The following is a 23457-nucleotide window of genomic DNA, read 5'->3' on the forward strand; positions in this document are numbered from 1 at the left end:
TGTTCATGGCGTGTTCGACCGGAGAATGAGATAACGCGCCACCGCGAGTATCCATGAGAAAGAGGGAAGAAGTCCTTCAAAAGCTCGATATTCACAAGTAGGAACCCTAAATCCTCTTTCTATTTAATTCTGATTTTAATTAATTGAATTAATTTTGGATTGAATATGACATAAATCTGATTAATGGCACTAAAGTCTGATTAGTGATTATTAATTAGGCTTAATGTGAGTTTATTGTGAATATTTTGAGTTAATTGTTATTTGATTACTAAAGTTTGAATTGAGTAATAACATAACAATCTAATGGATCAAAATATCAAATGGAGTAATAATCTGATTGCGTTGGGCTTTCCCCTGAATTGCCGTAAACACCATCCCCTGTGGCCCAGTGCATCGTTTTTGACACTAAGCAAAATCTGAACAAAAAAAACCAAACTCTTGGGCCAAGCGAATTTGCTACCACATACCCCCCTGAGACCCGTGCCATCCTTTTTTTTTGGCTGTTAGAATCATACAAAAAACAATTTTGGGCCAGTATTCCATTGGGCCTGCGCCCTTACTCTTCACACCCACGAATTTCAATTTGGCACCCCCTGTTTACATTAGATTTTATTAGTTTCTTTTGTCAATTTCTTTTAGGTAATAAAACACTAATTTTCCTCTATTTCTTTTTAGACTTTTAACACATGATTTTAGAAAAATAATGATCACACAAAATATTAGTTGAGGCTTTTATTTTATTTCTTTTACTTGACTTGTAATTCAATTTCCTTCATAAAAATCAATAGAAATAATAGTATTTTAATTCGATTTGTGTACTATATTTCGCATCTTTTGCTTCCATGCTTTGTACTATATTTCAAGTCATCTTTAAATCATTTTGTACTATTTTGTATCATTTGTTTACATTGATTCTTTTGACTTATAATTTTGTGACTTCACTTGTATATTCCCATAGATTTAGGACCCATAATCATAACATTAAGCTAGTTATTCATTTTAGGCTAGTTTTCTTCTCCTTTTCCTTTTCAACTTTAAAACATTAATAAATGACGGCGCGAATCATGCTAATGCTTTTTTTTAGTGTGGAAGAAATGATTGGGGCGTAGGCCCCGATGTATGTTCTTTCCCACTTTGCGGAAGAGAAATGATTGAGGCGTAGGCCTCGGTGTATTTCTTAACCGTTATTTAGAGAAACGATTGTGGCGTAGGCCTCGATGTGCATTCTCTAAATATTCAAAAACTGTATTTCATTTAGAGAAACGATTGTGGCGTAGGCCTCGATGTGCATTCTCTAAATATTCAAAAAAAAATGTATTTCATTTAGAGAAACGATTGTGGCGTAGGCCTCGAGGTGCATTCTCTAAATATTCAAAAACTGTATTTCATTTAGAGAGACGATTGTGGCGTAGGCCTTGATGTGCATTCTCTAAATATTCAAAAAAACTCTTTTTATGGCATGATTCAAGTCACAAGTTATTTTCCCTTAAAAGACACCTAACCAAAAACATTTCAAAATATCTAATAAAGGCTCAGACCTAAACAAAGTAAGGAAGTGATGCGAAGCCTTGTAGTGAGTTTTCGTCCATCATGGAATCACACCTAAAAAAACACAAACCAATTTGCTCTCTTCTCTCTCTTGCCTCCGAGGCATTCTTTCTCTTGCCTTCAGGGCATTCTTTCTCCTAATCGGACACGTTATTTCCGCTCCATTCCCAGCTTAAGACTCCAGAGGTCGAGCAGCGGAGTGCGAATGTAACTTCGTCCACTAAAAAACACAAAAACAAACAAAAACTAAAGAGCCGAACTACGGCGCTCTGATTCCTGAAAAGGATACGTAGGCATTAGGTCGCGGGGCCTAAGCGAGCACAATTATTTAAAAACCTTATTTTCCCCGTGTTTCTTCTTTCATTTGCATGCATTCCCTTAGCATTAGGCTTTAGATTTATACACCCTTAGAACAGAACAAACATAAGTGGATCATGTGGAGTACCACAGACGTGAGGGGTGCTAATACCTTCCCCTCGCGTAACCGACTTCTTACCCGATCTCTGGTCGCAAGACCTTTTCTTATCCTTTCTTTGTTCCAGGTTTTCTGATATTCCTTTCCCTCTTTGGGATAAATATATTGGTGGCGACTTTGTTCATTTTCGCGAGCGTGCGACAGCTGGCGACTCTACTGGGGAGCTAGCTTAGTCGATCCTAGCCTTTGTTTGTTTCTTTTCTTTGGGTGTTTTTCTTTGTTTATATGCTTACATCTTGTGTATATATGTTTTCATATCATGTTTATTTCTGTTTGCATATCATATTTACTTTCTGCATGCATCTGGACTATATTATGGGTCCCCGTGGGGACCACATATTTTCTCTGTTTGCAGGTTGGGTGGGATGTTCTATGAGATAAAAGGCCCAATACCCAGGCCATGAGTGATACCTTAGGAACTAGGAATAGAGTGGCCATGACGGACAGAAGACGTATGTCTAATTTCTCCGATCATGTATCCACGGGCAGAGCTTGGTTGAAAGAGGCAATATCGTATGATTGCGCCTACTTTCAATCCTCTGTTGGCTTTTTGACCTACCATATACTAGATCCTACCTGTGAGAGGGGTTGGGAAATTTTGTTTTGCAGGAAAACATGCCTCCATCCTACCCTAAACCATTCAGACTATCTATCATAATCAACGTCGAACCTCTGAATCTGGAGGTTTGACCTTATGTGACTTATGCAAAGGTTATCTATCAGAATCAACGTCGAACCTCTAAATCTAGAGGGTTCGACCATCTTTGACTTATGCACGAGCTATTTATCCAGAAAGCAATGTCGAACCTCTGAATCTGGAGGATTCGACCATATCTTATTGACCATGAGAAGATGATATCTAAGGAGCCTTGATCCTTGATCCTGATTTATGATACATTTGCATCATCATTAACATTTTTGCATTCATGCATATACATCCATGGTTACCAAGACTCTTACCTTCTTCCTCTCCATCAGATCAGTCAAGACAATTCCTCCACACCGATATCTGACAAGACAACAGACAAAGAATCATGGGGAATTATAAACAAGATCAAGCTACTATCAAAGCACCTCATGCCTCCTCATGGGGAACCTTCCACCAATGGAGCCTAAAGACGTTGTGTTTGTCAGAGAACATTTCAATTACATCATAATAAGGCCAATCTTGTCATTGTTTAGATTACTTCAAAGTATTTTCAATTGTATTACTTTTGTTGTTATCAAGTACTTCTCATTGTAAGAAATTCATTCTGTTTGAATAAATAAAAATAATGTAATATACATGTTTTTCTCAAATCATTTCATCTTTGTCATTATGTTCATTGATATTCAAATCATTTGTCTTAAGCAACTAAAAAAAGAGAATGATGAAAATCAAAAACACATGAACTACTAAATGTATGCTTTTGGAATAAAGATCCTGCTGACGATGTACAGGCATTGTTTCAATTCCTAAACACCGGAGTTATGAGGGAGTGAAACCTTCGTAAACCCCTTTGAGCCTAAGGAGTAGTAGTTTCTTTTAAAAAAAATACAATGAAACCCTTCATCTTAACTAGGGGCAGGGTAGTCTTCAGCTAGTGCGACCGAGGGCTCAACTTTCAGATATTCCATCAGAGGATAAATCATATCTCATATCTCACAACAAAGAAGAAAAGCACAATCCACAACGGATGTCTCTCATTCACTAAGAACAAAGGCAGTCACAACCTTTTCATCAAGTCAATCACAAAAAATCGTACAACTTATTCTTGAACGAGGCAAAAAAAAGAGTGAAAAGAAAGTATTGAATCATGATAAAAAAAAGAAAGAAACAATAGCCCGCTAAGTCAAAAAGAAAAAATCTTGGAAGCAAATGATTTAGGCAAAAATTAGGGCATATCCCGCTGGACAACGAAAAAGACAATCAAAAGAAATTTGTTGTCCAGGCAAAAATTAGGGAAAAGCAAAAGGCAAAGCAAAAGAAGAATTCTCCAAGGGACAAGTTGTCGTAGTCATCAACATAAACATCAAAGGGTGGTTGCCACCTCCATCAAAGCCATAAAGGATCCTCATCCATCACAATCCTTCCTGAAAGGCGAACACTCGTGCCAAACTAGCTTAACGTAGGATTGGAGAACATCACGAAGAAGGGGTGGGTTAAGTAGAACTTGAGCCTTTATCCTATGTTTCTTAAACCGTGAACTCGACCACGTTACAACCCTCAAAAGTCCTAATTGAAGCAGGGTTCGTTCTGAAAGCATACAAACTGTGAAATCATGTCAAACTGACTCCTAGTGTTGTTGTGTCACTTGTGTTAGTATCAATACAACATTTTGACAAATAAAACTTTTCTTTTGAGATTAACATGTGCATTGCATTCTCATTATCTTTTTCAAAAACAGAATTGTCTCTAACCTGAAAGTAAGTACTTGATACCAAGGAAAGTTCAACATTGAAATTCCATCGAGTAGTCTTACAAGGGCAAAGGTTGGTCATCCATTGAGAAAATACCTGAAGCATCCATCTGGTGGAATAGTTCCTTTCAATCTGGGGCATTCGTTCCATGATCAACACTGGGGCAGACCATTACAAATCTCCATGATTCAAGCATTATCAAAGTTCTATCTCAAAAGATCATACAAGCTGGGGCAAGCTAGTGGAAATTCATTTCTTCATCTTCAATCAAGTTTCAGATATCAAGATAGGTGCCGAGGAATCAAGCCAAACACCTTCACAAATTCTATCCTTGAAGCAATGACCTTCCCGCAAGGGCACCTATTATCCATTATCTATATCTTGGAAACAAATCATTCCATTCATAGTCATACATTAATCATACAAATCATTGCATCCTCATTGGAACTTCTCCCGCATGATCCAATCATCAACAAATAAGGGGCATCCACCCCACCTTGATTCTCAAACAGAGTTTCAGAACTCCACCTAATCTATTCCACATCAAAGCAGAAACCCTAATCAATCAGTACACTGCATATAGAATCCATAGCATTGCATCTCCAGAAGTGCATAAAACAAATCAAGCATTGCATGCGAAGCATAAGCCAAGAAGTTATTCATCAGATGAGGTCCCTACAAATCATCAATTAATAATCCATTGGATCACTCAGAGTTACCATTGTGGTGTCATCTCCCAAAGTCAATCATGTTCATCTCTCTTTCAACCCAGAGTTGATATTTTGTGTTCAACTCAGAGTTGATTTCTCCTTCCATCTTTTAACCCCGAGTTAATTATCTTTTCCCTCTCACCCAGAGTTGACGGATATTTCTTATTTTTTGTCCTTTCCCACTCAACCCAGAGTTGACGGTTACTTCTTATTCAATCCAGAATGGATTTGTCTTTCCCACTCAACCCAGAGTTGACGGTTATCTTTTATTCAACCCAGAGTTGACCCCTGTCTTTCTTTCCGACTCAACCCAGAGTTGACGGTTATCCCTTTTTTCAACCCAGAGTTGATGCTTTTGTGTTCAACCCAGAGTCGACTTTCCTTTCATCTTTTAACCCTGAGTTAATTATCGCTTCCTACTCAACCCAGAGTTGACGGTTGTCCCTTGTTCAATCCAGAATTGATTTCTCTTTCCCACTCAACCCAGAGTTGACGGTTACTTCTTATTCAATCCAGAATTGATTTGTCTTTCCCACTCAACCCAGAGTTGACGGTTATCTTTTATTCAACCCAGAGTTGACCCCTGTCTTTCTTTCCCACTCAACCCAGAGTTGACGGTTATCCCTTTTTTCAACCCAGAGTTGATGCTTTTGTGTTCGACCCAGAGTCGACTTTCCTTTCATATTTTAACCTCGATTTAATTATCGCTTCCTACTCAACCCAGAGTTGACGGTTGTCCCTTGTTCAATCCAGAATTGATTTCTCTTTCCCACTCAAACCAGAATTGACGGTTATTTCTAATTGTTCATCCTTCCCCTTTCAACCCAGAGTTGAATTACTTTCTCTCAACCAAGAGTCGATGTCTATATCTTGTCCTATTAATACTGATTTCCCCTTTCCATTTTCTCAATCCAGAATTGATATTCACCTCTTTTTCAACCCAGAGTTGACGGTTATCATTTGTTCAATCCAGAATTGATTCCTTTTCAACTCAACCCAGGGTTGACGGTTATCTTTTCTCAACCCAGAGTTGACGGTTATCCTTTATCCTTTTTTCCACTCAACCCAGAGGTTACGGTTGTCTCTTGTTCAATCCAGAATTGATCCCTCCTTCCCTCTCAACCCAAAGTTGACGGTTATCGTTTCTCCTTTCCCACTCAACCCAGAGTTGACGGTTATCCTTTGTCTCTTCCCACTCAACCCAGAGTTGACGTTGGCCTTTTATTCAACCCATAGTTGATCCTATCCTTTTCCCACTCAACCCAGAGTTCATGGATATTTCTTATTGATTTCTCTTTTCTTACTCAACCCAGAGTTGACGGTTACCTTTTATTCTTCCCACTCAACCCAGAGTTGACGGTCATTTCTAATCGTTCATTTTTCCACTTTCAACCCATAGTTGTAACACCCCAATTCTACCCAGGCATATAGGTACAAATATCAGAGTATAAAAATTAAATTCATAAAAACAATTAGGGCGTTACACTTAAGTAACCACATAACCAAACATAACATACTCGCAAAAGATGCGTAACACAAATAATCAAAGAGGAAAGATTCTCATAAACACCTGAATGTATTCATACTTATATATATACATCGGTAAATAAAATATCCCCAACATTCCTCCAAAATGCACCGTATGAGAAGGTATCCAAAATACGTAATATGAATACATCCAAAGGATCAAATATACATCAAAAGGATCCTATAATCATTATCTACAAAATAAGTGTTCGATCCCCCCCCTAGGTGTTACGTATCACGAGCGGACGACACCAAAACGGACGACTACAAAGAGAGCACCTACACTTGCGGATTACCTGCACATTACCCACGAGTAGGTAACATTAAGGCAGAAGGGTGAGAATAAAATTTATAATGAAAGCATGATAAATATAGTAATGCCCACAAGTATCATCAAGAATCATATAACAAGATAATCCACTAAGTCAACCACAGTCAATATATAAGTAATGGGACACATGAATGATAACATAAATTATAAATACTGACGATGATGAATGAGACTCGACTATGCATATGCATGTGGTACCAAATCCGGAGTAAAACTCCTCCTTGTCATTATGACAAATACACCTTGCCGAGCATTATGCTGGGACTTCTTTCCCTCAGGAAAATACACCTTTGTCGAGCAGTAAGCTACGACTAACCGTCATCGAGCATCTAGCCCACACTGATGACCTCTTGCCACTCGGGCAAATACACCTTTTTACCGAGCATTAAGCTCCCACTGGTAATAATTGCCAATTCAGGCCACCTATTAATAGCATTCCGCCATTAACGTAATGAAATGTCATGCTGTGCATACAAACGACTCAATTACATAACAACAACAACAACAATATAACTCGGTCACATATCCACATCACACCGGTTATATTAATCCACACGGATACATCATCAAAATTGCCACTCAGGCGTTCATATTCACACAGCACACATATACCGTCAAAACATACTTGATTAGCAAATATCATTTCACAAAAATACATTTATGAAAAATCATTCAACCACCAACACACTCCTCTTTATCATAAAGCATACTCAAGGGTTCCCATAATACTTCAAACGGCGCGTAGAAACGACCTACGGTTCAAAAGATACAACAAAACGAAGTTTGGAAAAACAAAATTTCGCACAGTCCGCTTGAGCTCCGCTCAGCGGACCCAGACAGAAAATTATCAGACAAAAATACAAAACCTACGCTCAGCGGACCTTCACAGAGATTTTTCTGCAAAAGGACCTCCGCTCAGCAGACCCCCCCCCCCCCCCCCCCCCCCCTCCGCTCAGCGGACCTGCGTAAACCTATAAAAATTAGTTCTGCAACAGACCTGCACAACCTCACCCAATCATCTCAAAACCTCAAATAAGCTTCCCTACACATTCTACACAATCCATACATACCATATATTCATTCTAACAATCAATGATCCATGGTTCACTCACTAAATGTCAATAACCTAATAATTTCTTCATGAGCAAGAAAACATGGAGAAATGAAAAACAAACATGATCCATGGGGATATCTATCATCATAGTACACATACACACCACAAAATCAAGTTTATAACTTCAAAACTCACAAAACACCCAATCCACCATTGTTTGTCAAGCTTAGAAAAGAGCAAGAACAAGAACAAAACATACAAAACTATAAGAGTCATACAATCAAGATAAACTAGATTCACCCCCTTACCTTGGTTAGATTCTTGGCTCTAGCTTGGTTTGGATTTCAACAATTCTCTTCTTCTCTTTGTTTTTCTCTTCTTTCTCTTCTCTTCACAAGTTTTCTTTCTCTTTCCAAAATATCTCAAAATATCTCTTTTTCTCTCTATATCTCTTTCTATTTCTCTACTTCTCATTTTCACCCACTAAACTCTCATAAATTCTAATTTTGGCCCAAATGTTACTAAACATTAATTCTAACCAATTTAACACCCAAAACATAATAATTACACACATGGAAAGTAATAAGTAAAATATTAACATAATTAATATTTACCGACTGACTCGATTCAAAAACGGTAAAATTAGGGAAATGTAGCAAACAACACAATTAATCAGAAAAACACATTTACGGGCGTTACAACCCTCCCCCACTTAAAATATTTTCGTCCTCTAAAATAAAGATTTACCTGCTACAAACAACTCAGGATAGGAGTTTCGCATCTTACTCTCCAACTCCCAGGTCAAACTCTCACCTGCCGCACTTAACCATACGACTTTCACCAAGGCGATCTCCTTGCCTCGCAGAGTCTTAGTCTCACGATCCTCAATACGCACTGGCATCGTCTCAACCGTCAGGTTTTCACGCACTTGCACATCATCCATCTGAATCACATGGGATGGATCCGCAATGTATCTCCTCAATTGAGACACATGGAATACATTGTGCAGATTCGCAAGACTTGGCGGTAACGCCACCGGATACGCAACTTTGCCAACTCGCTCCGATATCTGATAAGGACCAATAAAACGCGGAGTAAGCTTCCTTGATTTCAACGCTCGTCCAACACCAGTCATAGGCGTAACTCTTAAGAATACATGATCACCAGCTTGGAATTCCAAATCTTTCCTTCGCTTGTCATGATAACTCTTTTGCCTACTCTGTGAACTTCTCATCTTCTCACGAATAAATTTCACCTTTTCTGTAGTCTCTCTCACCAATTCAGGTCCGAGTACCACACTCTCGCCCGATTCAAACCAACACAATGGAGTTCTACACTTACGACCATATAGCGCTTCAAAAGGTGCCATTCCGATACTAGAATGAAAACTATTGTTGTAAGTGAATTCTATCAACGGAAGATAAGTATCCCACGAACCTCCCTTCTCTAGAACACATGCCCTCAACAAGTTTTCTAACGATTGAATAGTCCTTTCGGTCTGACCGTCTGTCTAAGGATGATAAGCCGAACTCAACCTCAACTTAGAACCTAGAGCCTCTTGCAATCCTTTACAAAAATCTGATGTGAACCGTTGATCTCTATCCGACACAATACTCAACGGTATACCATGTAGTTTCACAATCACCTTGATATAAATCTCAGCCAACTTCGCAACTGGAAAAGTGATGTTAATAGGAATAAAGTGAGCAGAATTTGTCAACCTATCAACAATCACCCAAACCACATCGAAACCTCTCACAGTATTTGGTAAACTCGTCACAAAGTCCATAGAAATACTATCCCATTTCCACTCTGGAATATCCAACGGTTGCAACAACCCTGCAGGACGCTGATGCTCCACTTTCGACTTGTGACATACCAAACAAGCATATACAAACTGAGCCACATCCCTTTTCAAACCAGACCACCAAAATATCTTCTTCAAATCCTGATACATCTTATTGGCTCCCGGATGAATACTCAAACTGCTTCTGTGACCTTCCTCTAAAATCATCTTCTTCAGCTCGGAATCATCAGGTACACAAATTCGACCATGGAATCTCAAAACACCCTGATCATCCACTCTAAAGTCGCCATCATCACTTTGATTTGCCACCATAAACAAATCAACAAGTTTCACATCCATCTTCTGTCTCTCGCTAACTGTCGAAAGGAAATCATTCGTCACTTTCAACATACCCATCTTCACACTACCTGGCGTCAATTCACATACTAAACTAAGATCACGAAACTGCTCCAAAAGTTCCCACTCCTCCGCCATCATAGCGGACATATGCAAAGATTTCCGACTCAAAGCATCGGCAACCACATTAGCTTTACCAGGATGGTAATTCAAGCTAAAGTCATAGTCTTTCAAGAATTCCAACCACCTACGTTGTCTCATGTTCAACTCTTTCTGATCAAATAAGTATTTCAAACTCTTATGATCACTAAAGACCTCGAACCTTGCACCGTAGAGATAATGCCTCCAAATCTTTAATGCAAAAACAACCGCAGCTAACTCCAAATCATGAGTGGGATAATTCTTCTCACGAATCCTTAACTGCCTCGAAGCGTAAGCCACCACCTTACCTTCTTGCATCAAAACACCACCTAACCCCATATGCGATGCATCACAATACACTACAAACGATTCCTCAAGATCAGGTAAAACCAAAACCGGAGCTGAAGTCAACCTTCTCTTCAACTCTTCAAAATTCCTTTCACAAACTATGTCCCAAATAAACGCCTTACCCTTGCAAGTAAGCTGAGTTAACGGAAGTTCCAACTTTGAAAAGCCTTCTATGAATCTTCGGTAATAACCCGCCAAACCTAAGAAGCTTCTGATCTCAGTAACCGATCTCGGAACCTCCCACTGTAGCACTGCATCTACCTTGGATGGATCCACTGCAATCCCGTTACCTGATATCACATGACCAAGAAAACTCACCTCTGATAACCAGAACTCGCACTTGGATAACTTAGCATACAACTGCTTCTCCTTCAAAACCTGTAGCACCACACGCAAATGCTCCTCATGCTCTGTCGGAGACTTAGAATAAATCAGGATGTCTTCTATGAAGACCACAACAAACTTATCTAACTGATCATGGAATATGCGATTCATATACTCCATAAACACACCAGGTGCATTAGAAACCCCGAACGGCATCACCAAAAACTCATAATGCCCGTACCGAGTCCTAAACGCAATCTTCTGAATATCTTCTTCCTTCACCCGAATCTGATGGTAACCAGATCTTAAATCAATCTTGCTAAACACAGTGGCTCCCACCAATTGATCCATCAAGTCGTCAATCCTAGGAAGCGGATACTTATTCTTAATTGTCACCTTGTTCAACTGGCGATAATCAATACACAACCTCATGCTTCCATCCTTCTTCTTTACCAACAAAACTGGAGCCCCCCGTGGTGAAACACTAGGCCTCACAAAATGTTTTGCTAGCAACTCTTCCAATTGTTTCTTCAATTCCACTAACTCTGATGCCGACATTCTATATGGCGCCATAGACACAGGCCTCGTACTAGGAACTAGATCTATGGAAAACTCCACCTCTCTCTTTGGCGGCACATCAGAAAAGTCTTCAGGAAACACTTCGGGAAATTCTCGCACTACTGGAAAATCCCCAACTGCAGCTCGACTCTCCACAGTCAATGATGCAAACACACCAAACAATTGTGCCCCGTCTTCTAACAGTCGATTCAACTCCTTGGTAGATAAGACACCAAAATTCCGCATCCTTCTCAAGAAATGGAAACCTCACCAACTTATGATAACAATCGATATGGACACGATTATTCATCAACCAATCCATTCCCAGAACCACGTCTAACTCGTTCATCGACAAACAAATCAAGTCAACAGTAAAGTCCTTACCGAAGATTGATACCGGACAATTCTTACAAACTAAGGAAGTAGTCACCGACCCCATTGCTGGTAAATCGATAATCATCTCACCACCCAAATCAGATAGAACAAGACCTAATCTTTTAACACAATCATCGGCTATAAAACAATGGGAAGCACCCGTATCAATAATAGCAATTAAAGAAATGCCATTAATAAAACAAGTACCTCTGATTAGTCAATCACCCTTATCCGTCTGAGTTCCAGCCAAAGCAAACACCTTCCCACCAGCTTGAACTTTCTTCTTCTGACATTGACCGCTCATGTGTCCCTCTTCACCACAATTAAAACACACAACTCCCTTGGACGCACAGTCGGATGATATGTCCTACCCTTCCACACTTGAAACATTTCTTTGCGTCACCATTGCAGACATTACTTTTGTGGCCAGGTTTACCACACTTAAAACATACAATCTTAGCAGGAGCATCTCCCCCACTAAACCTTGGTCCGTAATTCATCTTTTGCTTACCCTTCCCTCCATCATACGGCTTCCCACGATTCTGCGGACCTTTGTTCCTCTTTTCATTAATCACCTTATGATGAGCATTATTATCCTCATCATAAATCCTGCAGCTCTCCACCAAATCTGGAAACACCCGAATCTTCTGATACCCTACCGCCTTCTTGATATCAGAACGTAACCCATTCTGGAACTTAATGCACTTAGAAAATTCTGCTCCCTCACCAACAAAGTGCGGGTAGAATTTCACAAGTTCATTAAACTTTGCCGCATATTCAGACACAGACATGCTGCCTTGAACCAGCGCCAGAAACTCAGTCTCTTTCTTTCCACGGACATCCTCCGGGTAATACTTCCTCAAAAACTCCCTCTTGAACACCGTCCAGGAAATCTCTTCACTGGTTGCTTCTAACCTTGCCAAAGTCTCCAGCCACCAATCATCAGCCTCCACAGCTAACTGATGAGTGCCATACCTGACTTTCTACTCTTCCGTGCAATCCATCACACGAAAGATTCTCTCCATCTCCTTCATCCAAGTCAAGGCTCCCTCGGGGTCATGCGTTCTCTTAAACACAGGAGGATTCTCCCTCTGGAACGTCGCTAAACTCCGAGACCTTGCATTCTCACCGGTATGCATAGCTTCAGCCATAGCTTGCAATGCAGCAGCAATCGCAGCGTCATTATGTCCAGCCATCTCTAAACTTCACAATAACACCAAGAGAAGTAAGCCCAAAAAAAAATAACACAAGTAGGTAACATTAAGGCAGAAGGGTGAGAATATAATTTATAATGAAAGCATGATAAATATAGTAATGCCCACAAGTATCATCAAGAATCATATAACAAGATAATCCACTAAGTCAACCACAGTCAATATATAAGTAATGCGACACATGAATGATAACATAAATTATAAAGGCTGACGATGATGAATGAGACTCGACTATGCATATGCATGTGGTACCAAATCCGGAGTAAAACTCCTCCTTGTCATTATGACAAATACACCTTGCCGAGCATTATGCTGGGACTTCTTTCCCTCGGGAAAATACACCTTTGTCGAGCAGTAAGCTACGACTAAACGTCATCGAGCATCTAGCCCCCACTGATGACCTCTTGCAACTCGGGAAAATACACCTTTTTACCGAGCATTAGGCTCCCACTGGTAATAATTTCCAATTCAGGCCACCTGTTAATAGCATTCCGCCATTAACGTAATGAAATGTCATGCTGTGCATACAAACGACTCAATTAGATAACAACAACAACAACAATATAACTCGGTCACATATCCACATCACACCGGTTATATTAATCCACACGGATACATCATCAAAATTGCCACTCAGGCGTTCATATTCACACAGCAGACATATATTGTCAAAACATACTTGATTAGCAAATATAATTTCACAAAAATACATTTATGAAAAATCACTCAACCACCAACACACTCCTCTTTATCATAAATCATACTCAAGGGTTCCCATAATACTTCAAACGGCGCGTAGAAATGACCTACGGTTCAAAAGATACAACAAAACGAAGTTTGGAAAAACAAAATTTCGCGCAGTCCGCTTGAGCTCCGCTCAGCGGACCCAGACAGAAAATTATCAGACAAAAACCCAGACAGAAAATTATCAGACAAAAATACAGAACCTCCGCTCAGCGGACCTTCACAGATATTTTTCTGCAAAAGGACCTCCGCTCAGCGGACCCCCCCCCCCCCCCCCCTCCGTTCAGCGGACCTGCGTAAACCTAGAAAAATCAGTTCTGCAACAGACCTGCACAACCCCACCCAATCATCTCAAAACCTCAAATAAGCTTCCCTACACATTCTACACAATCCATACATACCATATATTCATTCTAACAATCAATGATCCATGGTTCACTCACTAAATGTCAATAACATAATAATTTCTTCATGAGCAAGAAAACATGGAGAAATGAAAAACAAACATGATCCATGGGGATATCTATCATCATAGTACACATACACACCACAAAATCAAGTTTATAACTTCAAAACTCACAAAACACCTAATCCACCATTGTTGGTCAAGCTTAGAAAAGAGCAAGAACAAGAACAAAACACACAAAACTATAAGAGTCATACAATCAAGATAAACTAGATTCACCCCCTTACCTTGGTTAAATTCTTGGCTCTAGCTTGGTTTGGATTTCTACAATTCTCTTCTTCTCTTTGTTTTTCTCTTTTTTCTCTTCTCTTCACAAGTTTTCTTTCTTTCTTTCTTTCCAAAATATCTCAAAATATCTCTTTTTCTCTCTATATCTCCTTCTATTTCTCTACTTCTCATTTTCACCCACTCAACTCTCATAAATTCTAATTTTGGCCCAAATGTTACTAAACATTAATTCTAACCAATTTAACACCCAAAACATAATAATTACACACATGGAAAGTAATAAGTAAAATATTAACATAATTAATATTTACCGACTGACTCGACTCAAAAACGGTAAAATTAGGGAAATGTAGCAAACAACACAATTAATCAGAAAAACACATTTACGGGCGTTACAATAGTCATTATCCAATTACTTTCTCTCAACCCAGAGTTGATCTTCTTTCTTTCTTTCTCAACCCAGAGTTGATTTCCCTTTATTCTTCGACCCAGAGTCGACCCACTTTTCTTCTTCAACCCAGAGTTGAGTTCTACTTCATTTCTAACCCAGAGTTAATTTGTTCAATCCAGAATTGATACACTTTTCCTTATTGGAGTTTACACCATTTCTTCCCCAGTGGATCTTATCTCTCAACAGGCAAATTTTCAGGTTCTCTTGGTATTTAATCTTCTTCAACCTTGAATGATCGAAAGGCTAGCGCCAATCACACCTTCAGGTTTAAGACAATTAAATAGGGGCAGCTGTTGCACCCCAAAATTTTCCCATCTAATTTTACTTTTAACTGGCTTCTTTCTTTAACATCTTTTGCATTTTAGGTCATCAACATATCATGCATTGATTCATTAAGGATAATCTGATTGATTAAATCAATGGCAATGGATCAAGAGGATCTGTGAAATGCTTGGATTATGAGTTATGTTACAAAACTGGACGAATATATAGCAAGATGATATGTATTGGGACGTTATCGAGATTGAATTGCCTGGACAAAGATGTTAAAAGGACTCACACCATGGTCATGGAATTCTATGCAAGACATTAATCAAAAGGAGAGTGAAAGTAAAAGATTCAATTGGAAAAAGAGGATTAATTTGAGTATTTGGAACTTGTCATTTGGATCTAAGCAATGATTCAAGAATAATTCATTCAGAATTCAGGTTTCTGAATATATTCAATATTTAAGAAGAAATCATTTGCAAAGTTCATTCAAGTGAGCATCATGACTCATTACAAGCTTCATTCAGGGTTTTCCACAACAAATTTACAAGATTAAAGTCCAATTTCACTATGAAGGATCATTATAAAAGGTTCAAATTTACATGTTTACAATTACAGTCATTCTTATTTATCCAAGTCTCAAATTACAGTTTCCATTACAAGAACAAAGAAAACCATTACACAATGGTCCATGAAACAATGCAAAAAGAAGTCATCACAAGTCTCAATCATAACAAAGCAAATCACAAAAAGAAAGAGATCTATTAAGATTACTATAACTTCATTCAGCTCCATCCTGATTTCACCTTTTGCTTTACTTGGAAAAGATCTCCATGAGTTCCCTTGAGTTGTTCATCACATCATCGGCACACCTTTCCTTCAGAATCAATCCACTATCAGTCCCTATTTTAAACCAAAGAAAATCAGCCCCATATCATACATAACAGTTCACATTCATTGACAGTAGCAGTACACACAGCATACAAGAGAACCATTCAAGCTAATGTCAAGCTCAGCATATATTTAGTCTAAAACTAACACCCAGTCACTAACCTTTTCTTTTTTACCAACCTTTCTAACAGAGTTAACCTATTTCTAAACCTCATCCTAATTGTTTTAGCCATCAAACTATACTTGCAAATCAAAGAAAAAACCAAGATGCAACCTACTGTTACATCACTAACTACCAGCCCTGTGCATAACTGAATCACTCAAATAGATCCTGCTTCACATAGCAAACTGACTTGCAACACAGCACATACCTAACTAACTTCTAACTTCCAAACCAATTGTAACAAATTCCTAACTGAATTCCTAAACATCTAACAGAAATACATAACTGATTAAGAGAATCAAAACAGAAAATAGGAGAGATTGAACTAACCTTCACCTCTATATAATCTTCAAGTCTTGGATGCTTCTTCTTGGGGGGATTTATTTTCTGCTTCACCTTCACACGATCTTCTTCCACCTTCATCTCTTCTCTCCACCATTTCTCTTCATTCTTCTCCACCATTTCTCTTCATTCTTATCCACCATTTCATCTCCTTCAACATTCATCTACTTCATGACCAAAACCTTCTTTCAATCACTTTTATCTTCTTCAATCCATTCAACCTTCAAACAACCTCCAAACGAAGCCTCCATCATCATCTTCAACAACTCTCCTCTCCATCATCTTCATCAATCCTCATCATTTTCAATAATCTGCAAAACCAACGACAACAACTCAATCCATTCAAACCCGAGAAATCAAGAAAAGGAGAAATCGAAGAAGAATCAGGATGAAGATACAAGCAAGGATTTGAGGTTACCTGAACCAACATCCCATCTCGATTGCGCTCATGTCACAGTTTGTAGCTAAAGCCTCGATTCTGAACCTCTTGCTTTTCATCTGTATTCAATCTTGCGACCTTAGGATTTTCATTCAGCATGGCGAAATGCACATCATAGCATCAAAGGCTGAACAATAACGCGCGAGCATGAAGGAGAAGGAGACTTACCGGTACCGGAGTTTCTTGAAGATGCTCAAATGGAAAAGAAAATACCATAGGCAAATCCAGGTAATCGTCTCTTTCTCCTCTATTTTCCTTCTAGGTCCTTCTTCTCCTTCTTCTCTGAGTCTTGTGTGTGATGAGTTCTTGGTGCATTTGAGAGAGTGCTGAGGGTGATGATGGTTTTTGTAGTCAGGGAGTGGCTAGGCTCAGTTTGGTTCAGGGCTCAAGGCGAGCTCTGAGCAACCTTGATTGTGAGCTTTTGTGTGAGGAAGATGGGGGAGAGAAACTGAATGATGGAGAAGGTTCAGAGATAGAGTTTGAGAGGTGAGAGATGAAGAAATGGTGGCTAGAGAAGAGATGAAGATGATGACGAGTGAGGGTGTTGATTGGTCAGAGTTGAGAGTGAAGGTTGATGAACGTAGAAGAAAAATGATGGATGAAGTGTGTGTTATGGTGAATGGGCGTGGAGTGAAGAGGATGAAGGTGAGAAAAAGTGGAGAGAATAATGAAGATGAACGAAGTGTGTGTATGGTGAAGATGTGTGTGAAGACTTTGAATTGTGGAGGGAGATTGATTTATATAGAGATTGAGAGGGAGTGAAATCAGTTAGAGAGAGTTTGTTATGAGGTTAAGGGTGAGATTGAGAGGTTAGAAAGTTTGTTACTTCTGTTTCAAAACGGTTTTTTTCTGTTATGAGAGGGAGAGTTAGTTACATTCAGTTTTCTGTTATGGATCTGTTGGTAGGTTGGTTATATGAAGTTAGTTACTAGTTTTTGTGAAGTTAGTTATAGGTTGAAAGTTAGTTAGGGATATTTTGGGATAGTTACCAAATTGGGGAAATTAGTTTGAGATCTGTTTGGAGGGCTATGGGAAGTTACAGGGTAATAACTGGAATCAATTAGGCGGTTTGAAGTTGGTTACAAAACCAGGGTAAGATCAATGGACCTACGACCCATAAGAATTGAAAAGGGATAAACATCAACAATGTGGCTGGAGAAGGAGAAGATTATCAACAACACTAAGGCTGGGGATTGGGAATTGGTTTTGAAATGGTTTGCCAAGACGGAAACTGGGCTTTGAAAGGGTTTGCAAGGTTGGGAACTGGGCTTTGAAAGGGTTTTCCAGGTTGGGAAGGCAAAGAATTCACAACACGGGGGTTGGACCTGAAAATTTTATCCGCATGAGGGAAAGGGACCACAGAGACTAGTGACGACTAGACTCGATTAAAAGACATCGGTAAACACTGCAGAATCACAAAGATATTAATGCTTGCGAAGCATAAGAATTACAATGATCCCTCAGGCCAAAGGCGGGGTGTAACTCTCCAAGAGCGGCAATTATTCAAATTGCCACACACCATGTATGGTTATTCAAACGATTGAAAAAAAATGAGATGGGTTGAACGCCCATCCTCATTCACACTCTAATCTGCACGCAGCACACGGGAAATAACCACAACAAGACTAGTAGTGACTAGACTCGGCAAGAAGATGACAGTAACCACTGGAAATTACGGATATATCGATGCTTGCGAAGCATAAGAATTACATTAATCCCTTAGGCCAAAAGACGGGGTGTAACTCTTCAAGAGTGGCAATCGTTCGAATTGCCACACACCAAGTATGGTTATTAACTTGTACACATTTATCCAATACTTTTTCTAGATTTGAGAGACATCCTTCGAAATCCTCCCCACATACAGAGAAGTCGTTCATAAAGACTTCCATGATCTTGTCTATGTAATAAGCGAAAATTGACATCATGCATCTCTGAAATGTCGCAGGGGCGTTGCATAATCTGAATGGTATTCGTCTATAAGTGAATGTTCCATAAGGGCATGTGAAGGTTGTTTTCTCTTGGTCATCAGGGTGAATTGAGATTTGAAAGAATCCTGAGTAACCATCCAGGTAGGAGTAATAGGAATGTTTTGCTAAGTGTTCGAGCATTTGGTCAATAAAGGGAATAGGGAAATGGTATTTCCTTGTGGCTTTATTCAATTTGCGATAGTCAATACACATCCTCGCTCCAGTCACCTTTCTTTCGGCGATGGATTCGCCTGACTTGTTTACGGTAACTGTTATGCCTCCCTTGTTTGGTACACACTGGACCGGACTTACCCATTGGCTATCAAAGATTGGATATATAATTCCTGCATTCAGAAGTTTGGTAACTTCATCTTTAACTAATGTGCTCAGGATAGGGTTAATCCTCATTTGATGTTCCCTAGAGGTTTTGTAGTCTTCTTCCAACATGATGCGATGCATACATATGGAAAGACTTATTCCTTTTAGATCAGCAATGTTATATCCTAACGCAGATGGATATTTCCTTAATACTTGTAATAGCTTATCGGTCTATGTGGCTCCTAGCTCTGTGTTGACTATTACTGGTCTTTTGAGCTCATCGTCTAGGTATTCATAACTAAGAGTCTTGGGTAATGGTTTAAGGTCCAAGGCTGGTTTCTTTGGTCAAGGAATAGGGTTGGGTGTTAAAGCTAAGCATTCTCTTAAACTATCGTCTCGATATTGCGGACGCCAATTGTCATCTTCGAAAATCAAGGGCATCGGAATCTTTATAACTTCAGAGTAAGATTCTTCCGATAATCCTATCTCTCTTACACATCCATCAATAACATCCACTAGGTAACATGTATCTTCAATAGCTGGGGCTTGAAGGAATCGTGTTAAAATAAACTCGACCTTCTCCTCACCTACTTCGAATGTCAACTTGCCTTTCTTTACGTCTATAATAGCTCCAGCGGTAGCTAGAAAAGGTTTTCCTAAGATTATGGGAGTATTGAAGTCTTCCTTTATGTCCATAATTATGAAATCCGTAGGGATGTAGAATTGTCCGATACGGACGGGTATGTTTTCAAGAACACCTACGCGATACTTGACAGATCGGTCTGCAAGTTGTACTGACATCTTTGTGTTAGAACAAGATTTGTTCTGATCAATATTCTTAGTTTTGATGATAACAAGTATATGAATTTTTTATGAGATAATGTGGTACTCTAATACTATGCAATTTCCGTTTCAGGAATTATATAAAGAGTATGCACAAAATCAGCGCAAGAAGCACTGACTCAGAAGGTTCAGCATGCAACATCAGAACATGGTCTGGCAAGACATCAGAAGATGGTCAAGCAGAATCAGAACATGGGTCTATGGAAGCATCAGAAGAACTTGAGATCAGAAGCAGAAGCACTGAAGTTCTCATGGTATCACGCTCAAAAGCACTTCAAGGTTAGAACACAAGAAGATGCTCTGCACCAAGCTGTTTGACTCGGATGACATTCAAACGTTGTTTACACAAACATCATATCAGAAGAAAGTACTAGACTGGCAAGCTACGCTGACTGACAAAAGGAACGTTAGAAGCTATTAACGGCAACGTCAGTAGACACAGCGGAAACAAGGCTCGAGGTAGTTGACAAAAGAGTGAAACATTAAATGCAATGTTGTATGGATTACGCAAAGCATTAAATGCTCCCAACGGTCATCTTCTCAAGTGCCTATAAATATGAAGTTCTGATGAGAAGCTACGTTACGAAGTCTGAACCAAACTTGCACAAACGCTGTTCAATTCAAAAGCTCTCAAACTTCATCATCAAGCTCACTACATTGCTGTTGTAATCTCTTAGTGAGATTTAAGCTTAAACTTAAGAGAAAATCACAGTTGTGATAGTAGCTTTATAAGAAGCATTGTAACTCTTAAAAGAATTTGTTTAAATTAAGTTGTAAGAACTAGAGTGATCAGGTTGTTGATCAGTATACTCTAGCAAGTCTTAGAAGTTTTCTAAGAAGTTTGTTCCTAGAGTGATCAGGTTGTGATAAGGATACTCTATAAGACTTAGCAGTTGTCTAAGTGGAAAACCATTGTAATCAAGTGTGATTTTTGGATTAAATCCTCAGGTGAGGTAAATCACTCCAAGGGGGTGGACTGGAGTAGTTTAGTTAACAACGAACCAGGATAAAAATCATTGTGCAAATAGTTTTTATCTTACAAGTTTTTAAAGCTACACTTATTCAAACCCCCCCTTTCTAAGTGTTTTTCTATCCTTTAATTCGCATCAGAGCGCTGGTTTTAAGGTGCAAGCACTTAACCGTGTTTAGAAAAGATTTAGGAAGTGAAAAACGCTTCAGTAAAAGATGGCTGGTGAAATTCCAACAAACACATCTACATCTACATCTGGCTCTGCTGAGCAATACAATGGAAATGGTAATAATGGTTATACTAGACCACCAGTATTTGATGGTGAAAACTTCGAATACTGGAAAGATAAACTGGAAAGTTATTTCCTTGGCCTAGATGGTGAATTATGGGATCTTCTGATGGATGGTTACAAACATCCAGTAAAAGCTACAGGCGTAAGGCTTACCAAACAAGAAATGGATGATGATCAAAAGAAGCTTTTCAAGAATCATCATAAATGTAGGACTGTTTTGCTGAATGCTACCTCTCATGCTGAGTATGAGAAGATATCTAACAGGGAAACTGCCTACGATATATATGAGTCATTGAAAATGACCCATGAGGGAATTGCTCAAGTCAAGGAGACTAAAGCTCTTGCTCTAATCCAGAAATATGAAGCCTTCAAGATGGAGGATGATGAAGATATTGAGAAGATGTTCTCAAGATTTCAAACGCTAACTGCTGGATTGAGAGTTCTGGACAAAGGCTACACCAAGGCTGATCATGTAAAGAAGATCATCAGAGATTGCCCAGAAGATGGGGCCCAGTGGTGACTGCATTCAAGATTGCAAAGAATCTGAATGAGGTTTCTTTGGAAGAGCTAATCAGTGCCTTGAGAAGCCATGAGATAGAGCTGGATGCAAACGAGCCTCAGAAGAAAGGTAAGTCTATTGCATTAAAATCTAATTTTAAAAAATGCACTAACGCTTTTCAGGCTGAAGAAGTAGATTCTGAAGAATCAGAATCAGAAGAAGAAGATGAACTGTCCATGATCTCCAGAAGGGTAAACCAACTCTGGAAGAGCAAGCAAAGGAAGTTCAAGAGCTTCAGAAGTTCAAAGAAATTTGAACGAGGAGAATCTTCTGGTGGCAGAAGATCTGACAAGAAGAAGGTCGTCTGCTATGAGTGCAATGAGCCTGGACACTTCAAGAATGAATGTCCAAAACTTCAGAAGGAGAATCCCAAGAAGAAGTTTCATAAGAAGAAAGGTCTTACGGCAACATGGGATGATTCTGAATCAGAATCAGAATCAGACTCTGAAGGAGAGCAAGCCAATTTTGCACTGATTGCCACAGTGGATGATGGATCAGAATCTACATCAGAATCAGATTCTGAAGAGGTATTTTCTGAACTATCTAGAGATGAGCTAGTTTCCATTTTGACTGAACTTCTGGAACTCAAGGCTCATCTTAGTATCTAGGGGTGGGAATAGGCCAGGCCGGCCTACAGGGGCCTACGGCCCAGCCTACATAGGCCTAGGCCAGGCCAGGCCTATTTAATAAAAAGGCAAGGCTTAGGCTTTTTTAAAAGCCTATTTTATTAAATAGGCCAGGCTTAGGCTATTAATAAAGCCTATGAAGCCTTATAGGCCGGCCTATATTTTCATATATATTAGAAATATGCTAAATAAGTTGGTCCATGTAGACATATATATTAGAAAAAAAGGCTAAATAGACTACCATATATATATATATAAAACAAAGGCTAAATAGGTCTACTTATATATGCATATATAGGCCGACCTATAAGGCTTCTTAAGTAATATGGATAAATTAAAAACTTTAATGAAATAAAGGCTTTTTAAATAGGCTTTCAGGCCAGGCCAGGCTTTTAAAAAGGCCAGGCCAGGCCTAAAAACTGAGCCTATGATAGGCCTTAGGCCAGGCTTAGGCCTTTTAAGTTTATCGTAGGCCAGGCTCAGGCCTTCTAAAGCCTAGCCTAGCCTAGCCTATTTCCACCCCTATTAGTATCAAATACAAAAAGCTGAAAAAGCAATTTGAATTTGAAACTAAGAAGCTGGAATTAGAAAATTCTGAACTGAAGGAAAAAGTTTTAAAATTATCCAAAGATAGTGGATCTCCTTCTGAATCAGAAAAATCCATTCCTAGTCTCAATCATATTCTGAAAGAATATGACTCGAGCTTCAGAAAGTTCCTATCTAGAAGTATTGGCAGAAGTCAT

General features: G+C 39.2%; 1 protein-coding gene across 1 annotated transcript; it reads right to left on the reverse strand.

The window, feature by feature from the left end:
* Positions 1-19769: 19769 nt before the first annotated feature.
* LOC131658927 (uncharacterized) lies at positions 19770-20225 on the reverse strand. The gene has a single exon (XM_058928175.1). It carries the CDS (start codon positions 20223-20225, stop codon positions 19770-19772), a length of 456 nt encoding a protein of 151 aa, XP_058784158.1.
* Positions 20226-23457: the final 3232 nt, after the last annotated feature.

The sequence above is a fragment of the Vicia villosa genome, linkage group LG3 (genome assembly GCF_029867415.1).
Source record: "Vicia villosa cultivar HV-30 ecotype Madison, WI linkage group LG3, Vvil1.0, whole genome shotgun sequence".
In the NCBI taxonomy this organism is placed as follows: Eukaryota; Viridiplantae; Streptophyta; class Magnoliopsida; order Fabales; family Fabaceae; genus Vicia; species Vicia villosa.